General features: G+C 40.1%; 2 protein-coding genes across 4 annotated transcripts in view; one reads left to right on the plus strand and one right to left on the minus strand.

The window, feature by feature from the left end:
• Positions 1-9,587, minus strand: part of LOC129008642 (uncharacterized) — a 22,839-nt gene extending 13,252 nt beyond the window's left edge. Inside the window, exons 1-2 of the mRNA XM_054441013.2 lie at positions 9,200-9,587; positions 693-759 (exon numbers count right to left, since the gene is read on the minus strand). Coding sequence (XP_054296988.1) covers positions 693-759; positions 9,200-9,587 — 455 coding nt within the window. The remainder of the gene's footprint in view (positions 1-692; positions 760-9,199) is intronic.
• Positions 9,343-14,762, plus strand: ZBED5 (zinc finger BED-type containing 5). Of its 3 annotated transcripts, none has more exons than XM_054440101.2 (3): positions 9,343-9,700; positions 11,301-11,414; positions 12,473-14,762. In XM_054440101.2, the coding sequence occupies exon 3, from the start codon at positions 12,614-12,616 to the stop codon at positions 14,693-14,695; it is 2,082 nt and encodes a 693-aa protein (XP_054296076.2). In that variant the 5' UTR covers positions 9,343-9,700; positions 11,301-11,414; positions 12,473-12,613; the 3' UTR covers positions 14,696-14,762. The 3 variants fall into 3 exon arrangements, with proteins under 3 accessions (XP_054296076.2, XP_054296075.2, XP_063527223.1); XM_054440100.2 differs by having other exon boundaries at positions 9,493-9,700; positions 12,441-14,762; XM_063671153.1 differs by having other exon boundaries at positions 9,562-9,700; positions 11,301-14,762.
• The last annotated feature ends 460 nt before the right edge of the window (positions 14,763-15,222 follow it).

Consider the following 15,222-nt stretch of genomic DNA (forward strand, 5'->3'; position numbering starts at 1 on the left):
AGAAAAAAGAAAAGAAGGAAAGAAAGAAAGAGAGAAAAGGGAAAGAAAGAAAGAGAAACAGAAACAGAAACTCACCCCAGAGGGAAAATGGGAATGCCTCTGAACAGGCAGTTCACAGAAGAATAAATGCAAATGGTTGATAAACTTACAAAAAGATGCTCAACCTCATTAGTAGTTAAGAAAATTAAAATGAGTTTTTAATCTTCATGGCAAAATTTATAAAGACTGATACTATACAAAGCAATGTTGACCATAGGAGAAAGATACTCTTGTGTGCTATTTATGGAAGTGTACACTGGTAAGGCTTTCTGGGGTACAATTTAATACATATCCTTTCAGCCTGAAAGTTTAAGCCATATTAGAAATTTAACCTACAGGAGTACACACATAGATGTGCAAAGATGTATATACAGGACATTCATTGTAGCATTGTTGCTAATGTTGAAAAATTAGAAACAATTCAAGAATCTTTTCATAAGGGAATGATTAAATAAATCAACTGGGAAACTATGCACCTATTAGAAAGATTTACATGCTGACATGAAAATTTCTTCAAGAAATATTGATAAGGCCAAAATATTATAAATATTTTATAAATTGTGGAATAATTTATAAAATATTTATATCAGTCATATACACTAATATGTATACATATACATCTGGATATATAAAAAACAATTAACTGTGGTTACCTTTGGTTAGTGAGGAGAATGGGATGGGAGGACACAAAATGAGAACTTTTTTGTGGTATGCTCAATTCTGCAATAAAAAAAAATCACAATAAGAATGATTTCTTGTGAAATGTTTGTAATTACAATTTTTTGTTATAGACTACATGCTACATAGAAGGCACACAAAGCCTCGAAGTAATGATACTGCATAAATTCAAGGCACTGATATTATCATACTCGTTATTATTGTCAGCGTTCTTATCCTCCACAGCTATCAACACTGATATGCCTTTCATCAGAGAAATTTAAACAAGATTTACAAATACAAATTCATTTAATCACAGAGCACACCTTTGAGGCAAGGCTATAATTCCAAAATACAGACATAATAAATGACTTGCTCAGAGTCTCAAACAAGTCAGGAAATGATCTAGAGCCAGGATTCCACTCTCATACAAACAAATATATATACTGGCTCTCAGCACAGTGCTATAAATAACCCCATCCGCTGGCATTTCAGTCTCTCCCCAAGTAATTAAGTGTTTAAATGACTTGTAAACCTTCACTTTGGCTTTAAAAATTGTCTATATCTAGCATTCTTTTTAAAGGGGTGGCTTTTAAAAGTTTAACATCAACCTTCCCGAGAAAGTTAAGGGAGTAAGATTAATTTTCACCTTCTATAAGAGGGCAACTCTGGAAGAACATACTATTTTTCCAAATGACAGTTCTAACTATATTATTTAGCCCAAGATCAATAACTTAGCAGAAGTAGTCTGTAACTGCATTATCCCAATCCTGAAAACTTTCTTAAGAAAAGGAAGTATAAAAGACACTGATCTGAATCAGGAAAACTGATCCAAGCACTGCCTATTCCAAAAACTGTATGTTGTATATAGTTTTGCATAAACCCATCAACTTCTCTAAACCTGAGATTCCTCCTTCCTTGTAAATACGGATGAAAATACCTCCCTGCTTAATTAAATAAGTTGTCTCAAGTTTCAAATGAGAGAGAGATTATGAAGGTACTCTGTATAAGTTCCAGACAAATGATTATTAATGGACCAGGTGCAGTGCCTCACACCTGTAATCCCAGCACTTTGGGAGGCCAAGGTGAGCAGATCACTTGAGCTCGGGAGTTTGAATCCAGCCTGGGCAACACGGTGAAACCCCATCTTTACCAAAAATACAAAAAAAAAAGCTGGGAGTGGGGGTGGGCACCTGAAGTCCCAGCTACCAGGGAGGCTGAGGTGGGAGAATCACTGGAGCCCAGGAGGCGGGGGTGGCAGTGAGCCAAGATTGTGCCACTGCACTTCAGCCTGGGCGACAGAGACCTCATCTCAAAAAAATTATTTTAATTAAATTATTATTATTATTTGAAACTTGGGTTCTCAATACAAGTAAACCTGTCCTTTTCCCCGAAAATATGAGAAAGTGTCTGATTTGTAATATTCAAGCCTCTCAATTTGGGGCCCAATAATTAGTTTATTTTCTAGACCAACAGTTTCAACTGCAGTGTCTAGAAAAGGAGTATGTGACATTTATTTGTGAGGTGTGTCATGATTTCATGATTTAAAGTAACAAAGTGATTAGCCTTTTATAAATCAAAGAGAATTACATTAGAGATGTTGCAATATCTGCCACAGTTCTTTTCTGAGTGAACTGCCCTCCTTCACCTTCTGCTGTACCTGCTGTACACACCAATCCTGCCTTTTTATTTTTTTTGAGACGGAGTCTCGCTCTGTTGCCCAGGCTGGAGTGCAATGGTTCAATCTCAGCTCACTGCAACTTCTGCCTCCTGGGTTCAAGTGATTCACCTGCCTCAGCCTCCTGAGTAGCTGGGACTACAGGCGTGCACCACCACACCCAGCTAATTTTTGTATTTTTAGTAGAGACGGGGTTTCACTATGTTAGCCAGGCTGGTGTCAAACTCCTGACCTCAGGTGATCTGCCTGCCTCGGCCTCCCATAGTGCTGGGATTACAGGCATGAACCACTGCGCCTGGCCTTCTTTTTGAGACAGTCTCACTCTGTCACCCAAGCTGGAGTGCAACAGTGTGATCTCAGCTCATTGCAACCTCCACTTCCTGGGTTCAAGAGATTCTCCTGCTTCAGCTTCCGGAGCAGCTGTGATTATAGGCTTGCACCCCATCATGCCCAATTAATTTTTGTATATTCCTGCTCTTTTTTTTAACCACAACCAGATCTGGATTAAAAGGTGAGCAGTTGGGGAGTTGCCCAAATCATTTATCTGAAAGGGGCACTGAAATATCACTGGAATAATTAGTAACTATAGAGCCAATTAACATTTGCATAGGCAAATTCTTACACAAGTAGAGGAATATAAATTTTTTCCTGCTTCAGGGAAGTGGAAACTAAAAACAATAGTATTAATCTTTCAATCTAAATAACAGAGGGAGGCTCTCTAGAAGAAAATGATGTTTATTTGGGAATAAAGCATTCCAGTGGGAATATGTGTGCCATAGTAAACTATGTGCACATTCAGGGAGGTAAGGGAAGACAAAGGTTTTTAAAGGAAAAAGTGTGGAGGATTATAATAATTATTTTGAGATAATTATCTTTGGCTACAAAGATCAGTAACAAGGGTGACACCAGCCCAAGATTGCACAGGGAGTTCCTGGGGAGATGTCCTTGAAGAAGTATTTTTTGTGTAAGATTTTGACAGCGTTTGTGCAAGGTCGTGGTTTTGCAGTGTTTTGTGAGAGTTTTTGTTAGCAGGCATCTGTGCATGAGAATCCTCTCTTAATGGGCTTCCGGGGTTCTATTTGTCTGTTTTTGTTTTGTTTTGTTTTGTTTTTCCCCCACACTAGTGACTCTATCTTGATTCTGACAATTTTCACAAACCTAAGAGTTATTGGATTTGTTTTTGTTGTTGTTTGAGACAGAGTCTTGCTATGTTTCCCAGGCTGGTCTGGAACTCCTGAATGGCATAAAATGTTGCAAGGGATTGCATCTGAAGAAGGAGCCAAGAAATGTTTTTTTGTTATTGTCTATAATACTTTTAGTTCTACTTGAATTTTTAAACTCTATGCTTGCATTGCTTGGATAAAAATTAAAATTAAAACAAAACAACAAAAAGAATACCTCAAACTTGGGCCTTTAAGCCAGAACAAGTAAACTACACATCACAAGACCACTAGCTAACGAGAGGGAGCTACAGACATTCCTGTCCATAGCTGCCTTACTTCCCACCTAGCACTGTCACTGTGTAACATTAAAAACAAATTTTAAAAGCAAAACCAGTTTTGGGTCAGTGTGGTGGCTCATGCCTGTAATCCCAGCACTTTGGGAGGCAGAGGCAGGCAGATTGCCTGAGCCCAGGAGTTTGAGAGCAGCCTGGGCAGCATAGCAAGACCCTGTCTCTATAAAAAGAAAAAAAGAAAAGCAAAACCAGTTTAATGAAAACCTTAAATGCCCAGTTAAAGAGTTGATCACCCCAACAATGGGATAACTTTGAGTAAAAAAATGACTTTAGGCTGGGTACAGTAGGCTCATACCTGTAATCCTAACACTTTGGGAGACTGAGGCAGGAGGATCACTTGAGCCCAGGAGTTCAAGACTACCCTGGGCAACATGACGAGACCTCATCTCTACAAAAAATACAAAAATTAGCCTGGTGTGGTAGCGCATGCCTGTAGTCCTAGCTACTCAGGAGGCTGAGGTGGGAGGATCACCTGAACCCAGGAGGTTGAGGCTGCAGTGAGCCATGATGGCACCACTGCACTCCAGCCTGAGCAACAGTGAAACCTCATCTCAAAAAAAAAAAAAAAAAAGACTTTAATGTCTGTATTTTAGATAAAGTGCTTTTCTGTGTGCAGGATAAATTTGATAGAGATTGTCTGGTAGCTAAGAGATTGGTTAAGGAAATTGATAGTAAGCCTAGAGTGATGGCAGAAGAATTGGAGAGAAAGTTGGTCTTAGAGATTAGAACAATGGAGGACTTTTTCCTATTATTATTATTTTATGTATTATTTACATATTTTTTATTTTTATAGAGATGGGGTCTTGCTATGTTGCCCTGGTGTCGAACTCCTGGGCTCAGGCAATCCTCCTGCCTTGTCCTCCCAAAGTGCTAGGATTACAGGCGTGGGCCACCATGCCTGGCCAAGGAGTTCTTGGTGGCTGATCAGATATAAGGGGCAAGGAAAGGAAATTTAGTAGGTATCTCTCACTTTTCCATCTGCCCAGAATCCCTTCTTTTAGGCACTGCTCACTCACCTGCTCCATGAAATTCTGGTGGCACAGAAAACTCATGTCCTCAAAACTGAAGGAGACATGTCTCCCAAGCTGGCCATTCAGAGCACTCCTTGACTGGCCAATGTATTTACTTCACAGATGTAACCCCAAAATGAATGAAACCTTTCTTCCAATGTAGTTGGGGGAACATGCTTTCTCCGTAAGTTTTGGGATGTCAGAGGCCACCATACTGCCATGCAGATAGGGCCTATCAAGAGAAAAAGAGTCAGACATGGCTGAGCCTGGTGGCTCACACCTATAATCCCAACACTTTGGGAGGCTGAAGCAGGAGGATTGCTTGAGCTCAGGAGATTGAGATAGGCCTGGGCAACATGGAGAAACCCTGTCTCTACAAAAAATACAAAAAAAATTAGCCAGGCGTGGTGTAGTATACACCTGTATGTAGTGTATGCCTGGCACCTGTAGTCCCAGCTACTTGCGCAGGGCTGAGGTGGAGGATTGCTGGAGCCCAGGAGGTCAAGGCTGCAGTGAGCTGTGATGGCACCACTGCACTCCAGCCTGGATGACAAAGTGAGACCCTGTCTCAAAAAAAAGAAAAAAGTTAATAATTGACATTAGTTTGTTTATTCATAGGCAAAATATATCGAAATTGTACAATTGTATTTCACAAGCCTTTAAGCTCAATGTATAAATATTATGTCTATTTATAAATCTCATAATTTTTGTATAAAAACATGAACAGTCACTTTCACTTATGCTCTGCTATGGTTCAATTTAACAGACTAAATATTCCTTAAATATTTAACGTCATTTGCATAATCAACTAATCACATTTTCTTAGACATTTTAAACTACAATTACAAATGTAATATATCTAACATCTAGCCAGTGAAATTTTTATAAACACATAACTCTTGCAAATATAATACCAATAAACCAATCATACATGTGGTCATGAAATTCCCTTAAATGTTTTATATATCTCGAAGGCTGACAAAGAACACAATACCCCAATAATGATAACTTTCACAAAAACCATTAAACTATATTAATTTACCATCTTTATATTAAAGGTTCCAAATTGTGGTCAACATGAAGATGCGCCACTCAGATATTCCTTCAAGCAAGGACTCTGCCCTGCTTGGGACCTCAGCTGCAGTCATGCCCTTCCCAGGGCAGCCCACATCTAGTAACTGAGGGAGGATGGGAGGAGTATAAAGGTAAGGGTGATACACTCTGACCTACAATACTGGCTACATAGTTTTCTGTCTCATCATCTGCTTCTGGAAAACCTAGTGCAACACAAATTAACTCATAAAACCAACGTGAACACAATTGTCATCTCAGATGTCCTACAGCAACTGAGGCTGCAAATTTGGGGTTTCAGTCACAATTCATGTTACTACTTCCAGCGATTATTTGACTTGAGCCACAGGTTAACAAACTGAGTCCTTTTTTTACCCCAAGAACTGAGAGAGATACTGAGTCCTTTTTAATGGTAAGGCTCAGCCTCCTTACCTAATACATTACTGTAATATTATTCACAATAGTTTTCTGCCTAATATAAATCAAGTATGCACATAAACACAGTTTGTAGTTCCCACAACCAGCATCACACCTAATCCAGGTTCTGCCACTAATTAGTTCTTGGAACTGGGGAAAATTATTTACCTCTTTGTGCTTAATTTCCTTATCTGTAAAATAAGGTTAATCATCTGATAAAATTGTTGTGAACAGTAAAAGACTTAATACATTTACAAGTGTATAGGCCAGGCCTGGTGGCTCATACCCGTAATCCCAGCACTTTGGGAGGCCAAGGCAGGTGAATCGTTTCAGCCCAGGAGTTCAAGATTAGCCTAGGTAACATGGCAAAATCCCATCGCTATAAAAAAATACGAAAATTAGCCAGACATGGTGGCATGCACCTGTAGTCCCAGCTACTCAGGAGGCTGAGGTGGAAAGATCATTTGAGCCCGGGAGGTTGAGGTTGCACGGAGCCAAGATCGTGCCACTGCACTCCAGCCTGGGCAACTGAGTGAGACCCTGACTCAAAAAAACAAAATCAAAGACAAAAAAAGTGTATACAATAGCTCCCCGGCCTACATTATGTATTCAATAAATGCTAGCTATGTATTACTGGTCTGAGTTCTACATTGTCTGTATTTTTTCTTATCTGTCCCATCAACATTCTATAATAATTTGACAAAACGATTACAAAAAAAGTTAAGTTTCATGAACTTTAATTATGAGACACTTCAGATTTGGGGCCCTATATTAATCCATTCTCACACTGCTATAAAGAAATACCAAGACTGAGTAATTTATAAAGGAAAGAGGTTTAATTGACTCAGCTGCTCATGGCTGGGCGGCCTCACAAAATTTTCCAATCATGGAGGAAGGGGAAGCAGGCACGTCTTACAGGGCAGGTCTTACACCGCAGCAGGTGAGAGAGAGCATGTGAGACCGCAGGAAAAACTACCATTTATAAAACCATCAGATCGCATGAGAATTCACTTACTATCAGAACAGCATGGGAGAAAACGTCCTCATAATCAATCACTTTAATCCCTCCATACATGGGGATTAAAATTCGATATAAGATTTGGGTAGGGACACAGAGTCAAATCATATCAGGACCTAATTCCTAAACTTTAGATGTACTTATTTAAACACTATTCTGCCTAACAGTTTAATATTTTGGGTTTTCCCTCTTCATGAAGATGTAAACTAGATGTGTAAAGATTGGTTTGCGAGCCTATGGCAAGGACAGGAAAACCAAACACCACATATTCTCACTCATAGGTGGGAACAGAACAATGAGAACACCTGGACACAGGGTGGGGAACATCATACACCGGGGCCTGTCCTGGGGTGGGGGGAGGGGGGAAGGATAGCACTAGGAGATATACCTAATGTAAATGACGAGTTAACGAGTGCAGCACACCAACATGGCACATGTATACATATGTAACAAACCTGCACGTTGTGCACCCTAGAACTTAAAGTATAATAAAAAAATAAAAATAAAAAATAAAAAAAAGATTGGTTTGGGAGCACATATGTAAAAGTTTTTTCTAAAATATGAAACATGAAAATATATTATTCCAATATTATTCTGAAGCGAGACAACTCCTGCAATTACAATATAAAATCCTTTGCTCTTCAAGCGAGACTGTACCCCTTCCCAAAAACGATTTATGCATTTATGGTTAAAGTTCGAATGAAGCTGATTTAACAGAAATAACTTAAAAATAATAATGAGAATATATGGACAGCTTACTATAGGGTGAGATGATGTTGTAACTGACTTTAAAACATTTGGAACTAAATGTCAGTCCTAGGAAATTATGCACTCCTGTAAATTGTGTTATTAAGGGTTAGGTTTCTTTCAACACTTTAGATATTTGATCAGAAGCATATTTAAGAAAAACGAAAGCTGCCCTTGCTTTTGACCCCAAGTTGGGAATTTTCTATCATTGGTGCAGTGCCTGAAAATACGATCCAATCTTCATTTAGTCATTTGTACGGAGTCTGGAAAGGCTAAAACATTGCAAATAATAGGACCTACTCGTACTTTCCCCCCTTAAGAAGCGTATGTATTTCAAGGTGCCTATTTGGAAAAACAGACTCCAGGTCTCCACCACAGAACTTAACACAAAATGAAAGCACACAACCCGCAGCCTTTGGCTGTGGTGTTTTTGAAAACATGGAAGGGCACAGAACCATGGCTTAAAATACCCGAAAGCTGCAGCCCACAAAAAGAGTATTTCAGGGTGGGTTGGCCGTTCCCTGCAGGCAAACGTTCGGTGCAGGCGGCCGGGCGTTCCTGCGGAGAGGGCGCCACTGTGATGCAAAGACATCAAGCTGACTTTCAGCTTGCCCGTGGACGCTGCGGGGCCGCTTTCCCTATTCAGTCCTGTTCCCGCGGCTCCCCAGCCTATCCCGGGCCACCCAAGAGGTCTGGCGGGGTCTGCGCCGCATCAGCGCCCGCTCGTCAGGCTTAGCCCTCCGCACAGCCAAGGCCGACCAGACCCCTAGACACTCCGTCGTCGGGTGTGGGGCGGAGAAGCAAAGGGCGAGTTTTCTTCCCAGATTCCAGTGGGAACCAAGAAAAGGAGTTGGCAGCTGTGTAAACTGGACCTGGGGTGCGGCCTCCGGGAACAAAAGAGGTGACAAATGCACAGCAGCCGAGGTTCTGCGTGCTCCTTTGGGGCCACTACGAATTCCCGTGAATCACCCCAGTCCGGGCAGAGGGCCAGAAATGATGAAAATGCAGATTCATGGGTTCCACTCCAGCCCTACAAGATCACCAACCGTATCTGGCAGTAACCAGGAATCTGCATTCTCGACAAGCGTCCGCGCCGACGGAGCTAGTGAAGTTTGAGAACAATTGCTTCCTACCCGGCCGCTCCGTTATCACCAAGGTAGCACGGCAGCTGCTGCTGCGGCTGTGACTGCGGCTGCGGCTGGGCCGCGCCTCAACCGAGCTTGGTCCTTTCCTTTGGTCCCGCCCCGCTACTAAGCGCGGATTGGTGGCGGGACGCAAATCTGGCGCTGATTGGGCGGCGGCAGAGTCGCTCGTGAAGACTGTAGGGTTCGGGTGTTCTAGAGTGCTAAATTTATCTTCAGACCAGCGACCGCGCCAGCCGCGAATCGGATCTCTATGGAGATGGCCTAGGCGATATCCCTGAGCTGAGAGCATCACCCTGTCCCCGAATCCTTCTTTCCTCTCTGTTTTTTCATTCCCCTCCCTCTCTCCCCTCCCCCTCCAGTCCACGACGACTGGCTGTTGACCCTGTTCAGGCCTCGGTGAAGGTGAGGAGCAGAGCCGCCGCCGCGGCTAAGCGGTGCGCTCTGAAATGGCCGCTTCCTGGAACTGCCTAAAATGGCGGTCGCGGGCTCTGCTGGGGAGCGCGGCGCTGCTGTGCAGCCCAGCCGCGGCGAAATCCGTTCTCTCCATCGCTGATGGAGATGAAATAGAGAGATGGTGTTGGGTGCTGAGACGTTTTCTTGTGGTCGTTAGCGGAGGCGGCCGCCCAGGGACGCGAGAGAAGTCCTGAGGCGAGGGTGGGCTGCGACTGGTAGGGAGCCCCCCAGTCGTGGCAATCTGTGGGCAGCGCGCACCTGTGACAGGGAGGAGCTGAGGGATCGTTGGCCCTGGCTGCACATCCAGGTGACCGTTTAAAAAAGCATTTAGGTGTTGGAGCATCTGTTGCCACCTTTTTGGCTGGCCTGCAGTCAGATCCTGCCCTCCTGACCCTGAGGGTATTGTTCCCAGCCGGAACCGCCCGAAGATAGGAGAGAAAGGATTGTGATACTTGTCAGTTTAACCGGAAGGAGACTAAAGACGGAAGTTTTCCTCGCTCTTCAGGGAGTGAAAAGGAAACTTTACTTTCAAAGAAGTCCAGATTCTTTGTCCTCGAGAAATTCGGGGAAACACCTTTGAAGAGGTGGGGTTGAGGACCTCCTTTCTGAAAACAAAAGCTTCCTACTCTTTTGTGTCCTCTGGCAACGAGAGGGATCCTAATCTTTTACGTGAACCAGCAGCTCCACAAAGTTCTCCGTTGCAGAATCCAAAAGGAGACTGTGGAAGGAGAATCTGCTTTTTTGCTCCCAATAAGAAGTAGGGCTTTATGCTGTTGCTAGTATGAGACCCTCGACTTTCTGGCAGTTTTAACCCATTGTTCATCCGTTTCTCTGCATAACCCAACTCCTAGTAACCAGAATTTTTAGTAGTTGGGGAATTAAAAGTATTCAGGAGCACTCAAGTAATGGCTAGACACATGGGCCATGCAGTCAAACTTTTTGGGCGCTGAACTTGGTTTTTCACTTACAAGAGGTGTTAGCGAGATGTGTTAACCTGTGTCTGTTTATCTCTAAAGTGGGGTTATTAATAATCCTTGTCTCTTCATAGATGAGATAATCTATATGAGGGATTTAGCAGTAATTGGCATACAGTAAACAATCATCAGTCGTTAAACATTGTTTACCTGAGGAGATTGGTCACTGGCGGGCTAAAAATGATTGTAGTGAAAGGACTGTTTCATGTAATAGTTCTATGTATAATTCCATTTTAGATTCAAGGCCTAGTTTTAGAGACATTGATGAGGTTGTACTTTTAAAAATTAGGCTTAGTTTTAAGTTCTTGAAAGTGTGGTGGTAGTGTTGTTTTAACATGTTTCTATGAAGTCAGTAGATGGGGGAACATCTCAAAGCACCTAAATTGCCAAGATATTAAACAGGATGAAAATGTTAGAATTTTTACTGTGCTAGGTGTCTTCTCTTTCAGTCCAGGATCTGCATTGCAGTAAAGAATCATTTTCACTGCTTAGATCCAGAAAGAATAAACCCATCTTACGGGTTTATAGTTAGTGCTGCTTGTTACTATGTCTAATTTTAATTTTTCTCATTCTAGGCTTTTGGGTAATCCCCTTCCCACCCCATCCCTTAATTTTATTCTTTTGAAGAGTGCATTTCAAGCTGCCAAGGTGGAGAGAGGGATTACAGAAAGGAGAACACCTTATTTCAGGTATCTTACTTACCCTCTATCCCTTAATAGGAGAACCATTTTGACTCAAGATCTAACATGAGAATACAGAACTTACTCTATAGCCAGGTTATAAAGTTTAAATCAAAAGTAGCTATGTTTGGACAGACATAATTTATATGCCTTAATTTATGGAGTTAATAGTATTCTTTAGCAGTCCTTAGATTGCATTATCCTTTTAATTTTGATTTGTTTTATTATATGAGAAATAAACCTCTTAAATGAGAATTTATAATTTTTTTTAGGTCCTGGTTAAGTCTTCACCTGTTGTGTAAATAGAATGCAGAGTAATCTGTAAAAATATACATTACTTTCATTGAGTCTTAATTTGGAGAATATAAACATTTATATAATTTAAGTCCAGAGAAACAGTACCTAACTTTTGATATACAATTTATTCTTCATTGTTAACACATAGCATTTAGGATACAGTAGAATTATGTATCTCACAAAACTTGGAACTGTGTGTGTGTTTAATTCACTTCTTCAGAATTGTTGCTAGCCCTGAAGGGACTTCAGATATATAATAGTATCAACAACTAATACATCTAATGGCAGTAGGCATCGAAAGCTAAAAGAGATTTCACAATACTGCATACCATGAGACAGGGCTGATAAATTATGGCCCATGCTGTCTGGTTTTGTACGTAAAGTTTTATTGGAACACAGCTGTGCCCGTTCTTTCATGTATTGTCTGTGGCTGCTGTCATGTTACAGCCACAGAGTTGAGTAGTTGCAACAGAGACTATATGGCCCTTGATCAAAAAAAGTCTGCCAACCCCTGCCATGGGACATATTCTTCAAGGTCCCTTTCTTAAAAATATGTATAACAACTCTTAATAATTTCTTGGCTCAGTGATTCCCAAATTATGTTTTATAGAATATTAATATTCTCTAAGTTAATAAATGTTTTGAGAAAAAGATTGATGCTAATATTAGTTTTTTTATGGTTGATTTTAATATGTTTATTTAAATATGAGATTAAGACTGCTAAACTCATTTCTATAGCTTTTATTTTTATGTGATAATCTACCTTTAAGAAAAGGTGTACCATACCTGAGAGCACCAGGAAGTCGCATGAGAGATCACCTGATACATGAACGTATGATGTTCCATCTGCGCATTGATGAATAGGCAGCATTTACAAATTAACTGATGTGTTGCTGTATATCATCTCTTTGATGATTGCTCCTCTTCTTTGTATCTTGTCTTATAATTTCAACACATTTGCGATACTCAATGTCTATTCTAAATTAACCATGTTTTGTACCACAAACTCACTGCCCATGGATCTGTTGCTAAAACAAGGAAGTCTTAAACAAGAAGTGGAATCTTTCTGTTATCAGATTGTATCTGAATCAAATGATCAGAAGGTTGGAATATTACAAAGTGAAGATAAACAGTTGCAACCTTCAGTTTCTAAGAAATCAGAAGGTGAGCTTTCCAGGGTCAAATTTATATCCAATTCCAACAAAATAACATTTAGTAAAAAACCAAAACGAAGAAAATATGATGAAAGTTATTTGTCTTTTGGATTTACTTACTTCGGAAATAGAGATGCACCTCATGCTCAGTGTGTATTATGTAAGAAAATTTTATCAAATAGCTCTTTAGCCCCTAGTAAGCTTCGAAGACATTTGGAAACTAAACATGCTGCATATAAAGACAAAGACATAAGCTTTTTCAAGCAACATCTCGATTCACCTGAAAATAATAAACCCCCAACACCTAAAATTGTGAATACAGATAATGAAAGTGCTACAGAAGCATCATACAATGTAAGTTACCATATAGCGCTGAGTGGAGAGGCTCATACTATTGGAGAATTGCTTATCAAACCTTGTGCAAAAGATGTAGTGATGCGGATGTTTGATGAACAATATAGTAAAAAAATAGATGCAGTACAGCTATCAAACAGTACTGTTGCACGTCGAATTAAAGATCTAGCTGCTGACATTGAAGAAGAGCTTGTTTGTAGACTGAAAATTTGTGATGGGTTTTCACTGCAACTAGATGAATCAGCTGATGTTTCAGGACTTGCTGTACTGCTTGTGTTTGTTCGTTATAGGTTTAATAAGTCTATTGAGGAAGACCTACTCCTGTGTGAATCTTTGCAAAGTAATGCTACCGGTGAAGAAATTTTCAACTGTATCAACAGTTTTATGCAGAAACATGAAATTGAATGGGAAAAATGTGTTGATGTTTGTAGTGATGCTTCTAGGGCAGTGGATGGGAAAATTGCCGAAGCTGTCACCTTAATAAAATATGTGGCTCCCGAAAGCACCAGTAGTCACTGCCTATTATACAGACATGCACTAGCAGTTAAAATAATGCCTACATCTCTAAAAAATGTGCTAGACCAGGCAGTACAAATCATCAATTATATTAAAGCTCGACCACATCAATCCAGACTATTAAAAATTTTATGTGAGGAAATGGGTGCTCAGCACACAGCACTTCTTCTAAATACAGAGGTGAGGTGGCTTTCTCGAGGTAAAGTTCTTGTAAGACTTTTTGAACTTCGTCGTGAACTTTTGGTTTTCATGGATTCTGCTTTTCGACTATCTGATTGTTTAACAAATTCATCTTGGCTGCTAAGACTTGCCTATCTTGCAGATATTTTTACTAAATTAAATGAAGTTAATTTGTCAATGCAAGGAAAAAATGTGACCGTTTTTACAGTATTTGATAAAATGTCGTCATTGTTAAGAAAATTGGAATTTTGGGCCTCATCTGTAGAAGAAGAAAACTTTGATTGTTTTCCTACACTCAGTGATTTTTTGACTGAAATTAATTCTACAGTTGATAAAGATATTTGCAGTGCCATTGTGCAGCACCTAAGGGGTTTGCGCTCTACTCTGTTAAAATACTTTCCTGTAACAAATGACAATAATGCTTGGGTTAGAAATCCATTTACAGTTACTGTTAAACCAGCTTCATTAGTAGCACGGGACTATGAGAGCCTGATTGATTTAACATCTGATTCTCAAGTGAAGCAAAATTTTAGTGAACTTTCACTAAATGATTTTTGGAGTAGCCTAATTCAGGAATACCCAAGCATTGCAAGGCGTGCAGTGCGTGTACTTCTTCCTTTTGCTACAATGCACCTGTGTGAAACGGGGTTTTCATATTATGCTGCAACAAAAACAAAATACAGGAAAAGACTTGATGCTGCACCTCATATGCGAATCCGACTTAGCAACATTACACCTAATATTAAGCGGATATGTGATAAAAAGACACAAAAACACTGTTCTCATTAAAATTGGAGGAGTTTGCATGTCTCATGATAACCAAATGTAAGATGAAAATAAAAGATGATTTACTTCATCTCTGGTATTTGGGGGTTTTAAATAAAATGATTCAATTTTTTTATACTATTTAGATTTTAAGAAAGCTAAAGAATCAAAAATTTTAAACATATTGTGTTATTATTGGTATTTCTTTACATTGTAATTTTAAAGAGTTCCATGATCATAACTGGGAAATAATGATCCACAAGATAAAGTCCCAGTCCCTTAACATATCTCTTCAAGATCTAATCCCTACCAATCTTTCCATGTCTACCCTGCAGCTCTTCAGTCCCATGGAACTTCTTGCCATTCCCTAAACATATCACACTGTTTTATCGTTTCAGGTCTCAAAAAGCGATTCTGTCCCCATCTTACTTTCTGATAGGCTCCTATTTGCTTCAAAACTTTGACTTGTAGGTACTTTCATTCTCTGTATCTTCCTATTTTGATGCTGTTTCACACTTGTATTTAATGTTTGTGTCTGTCTCAACTGTGAA

Source organism: Pongo pygmaeus, chromosome 9 (genome assembly GCF_028885625.2).
Source record: "Pongo pygmaeus isolate AG05252 chromosome 9, NHGRI_mPonPyg2-v2.0_pri, whole genome shotgun sequence".
Classification (NCBI taxonomy): domain Eukaryota; kingdom Metazoa; phylum Chordata; class Mammalia; order Primates; family Hominidae; genus Pongo; species Pongo pygmaeus.

Coding starts and splice junctions, on each gene's coding strand:
- ZBED5 (XM_054440101.2), top strand. CDS start 12,614: ATGATTGCTCCTCTTCTTTGTATCTTGTCTTATAATTTCAACACATTT.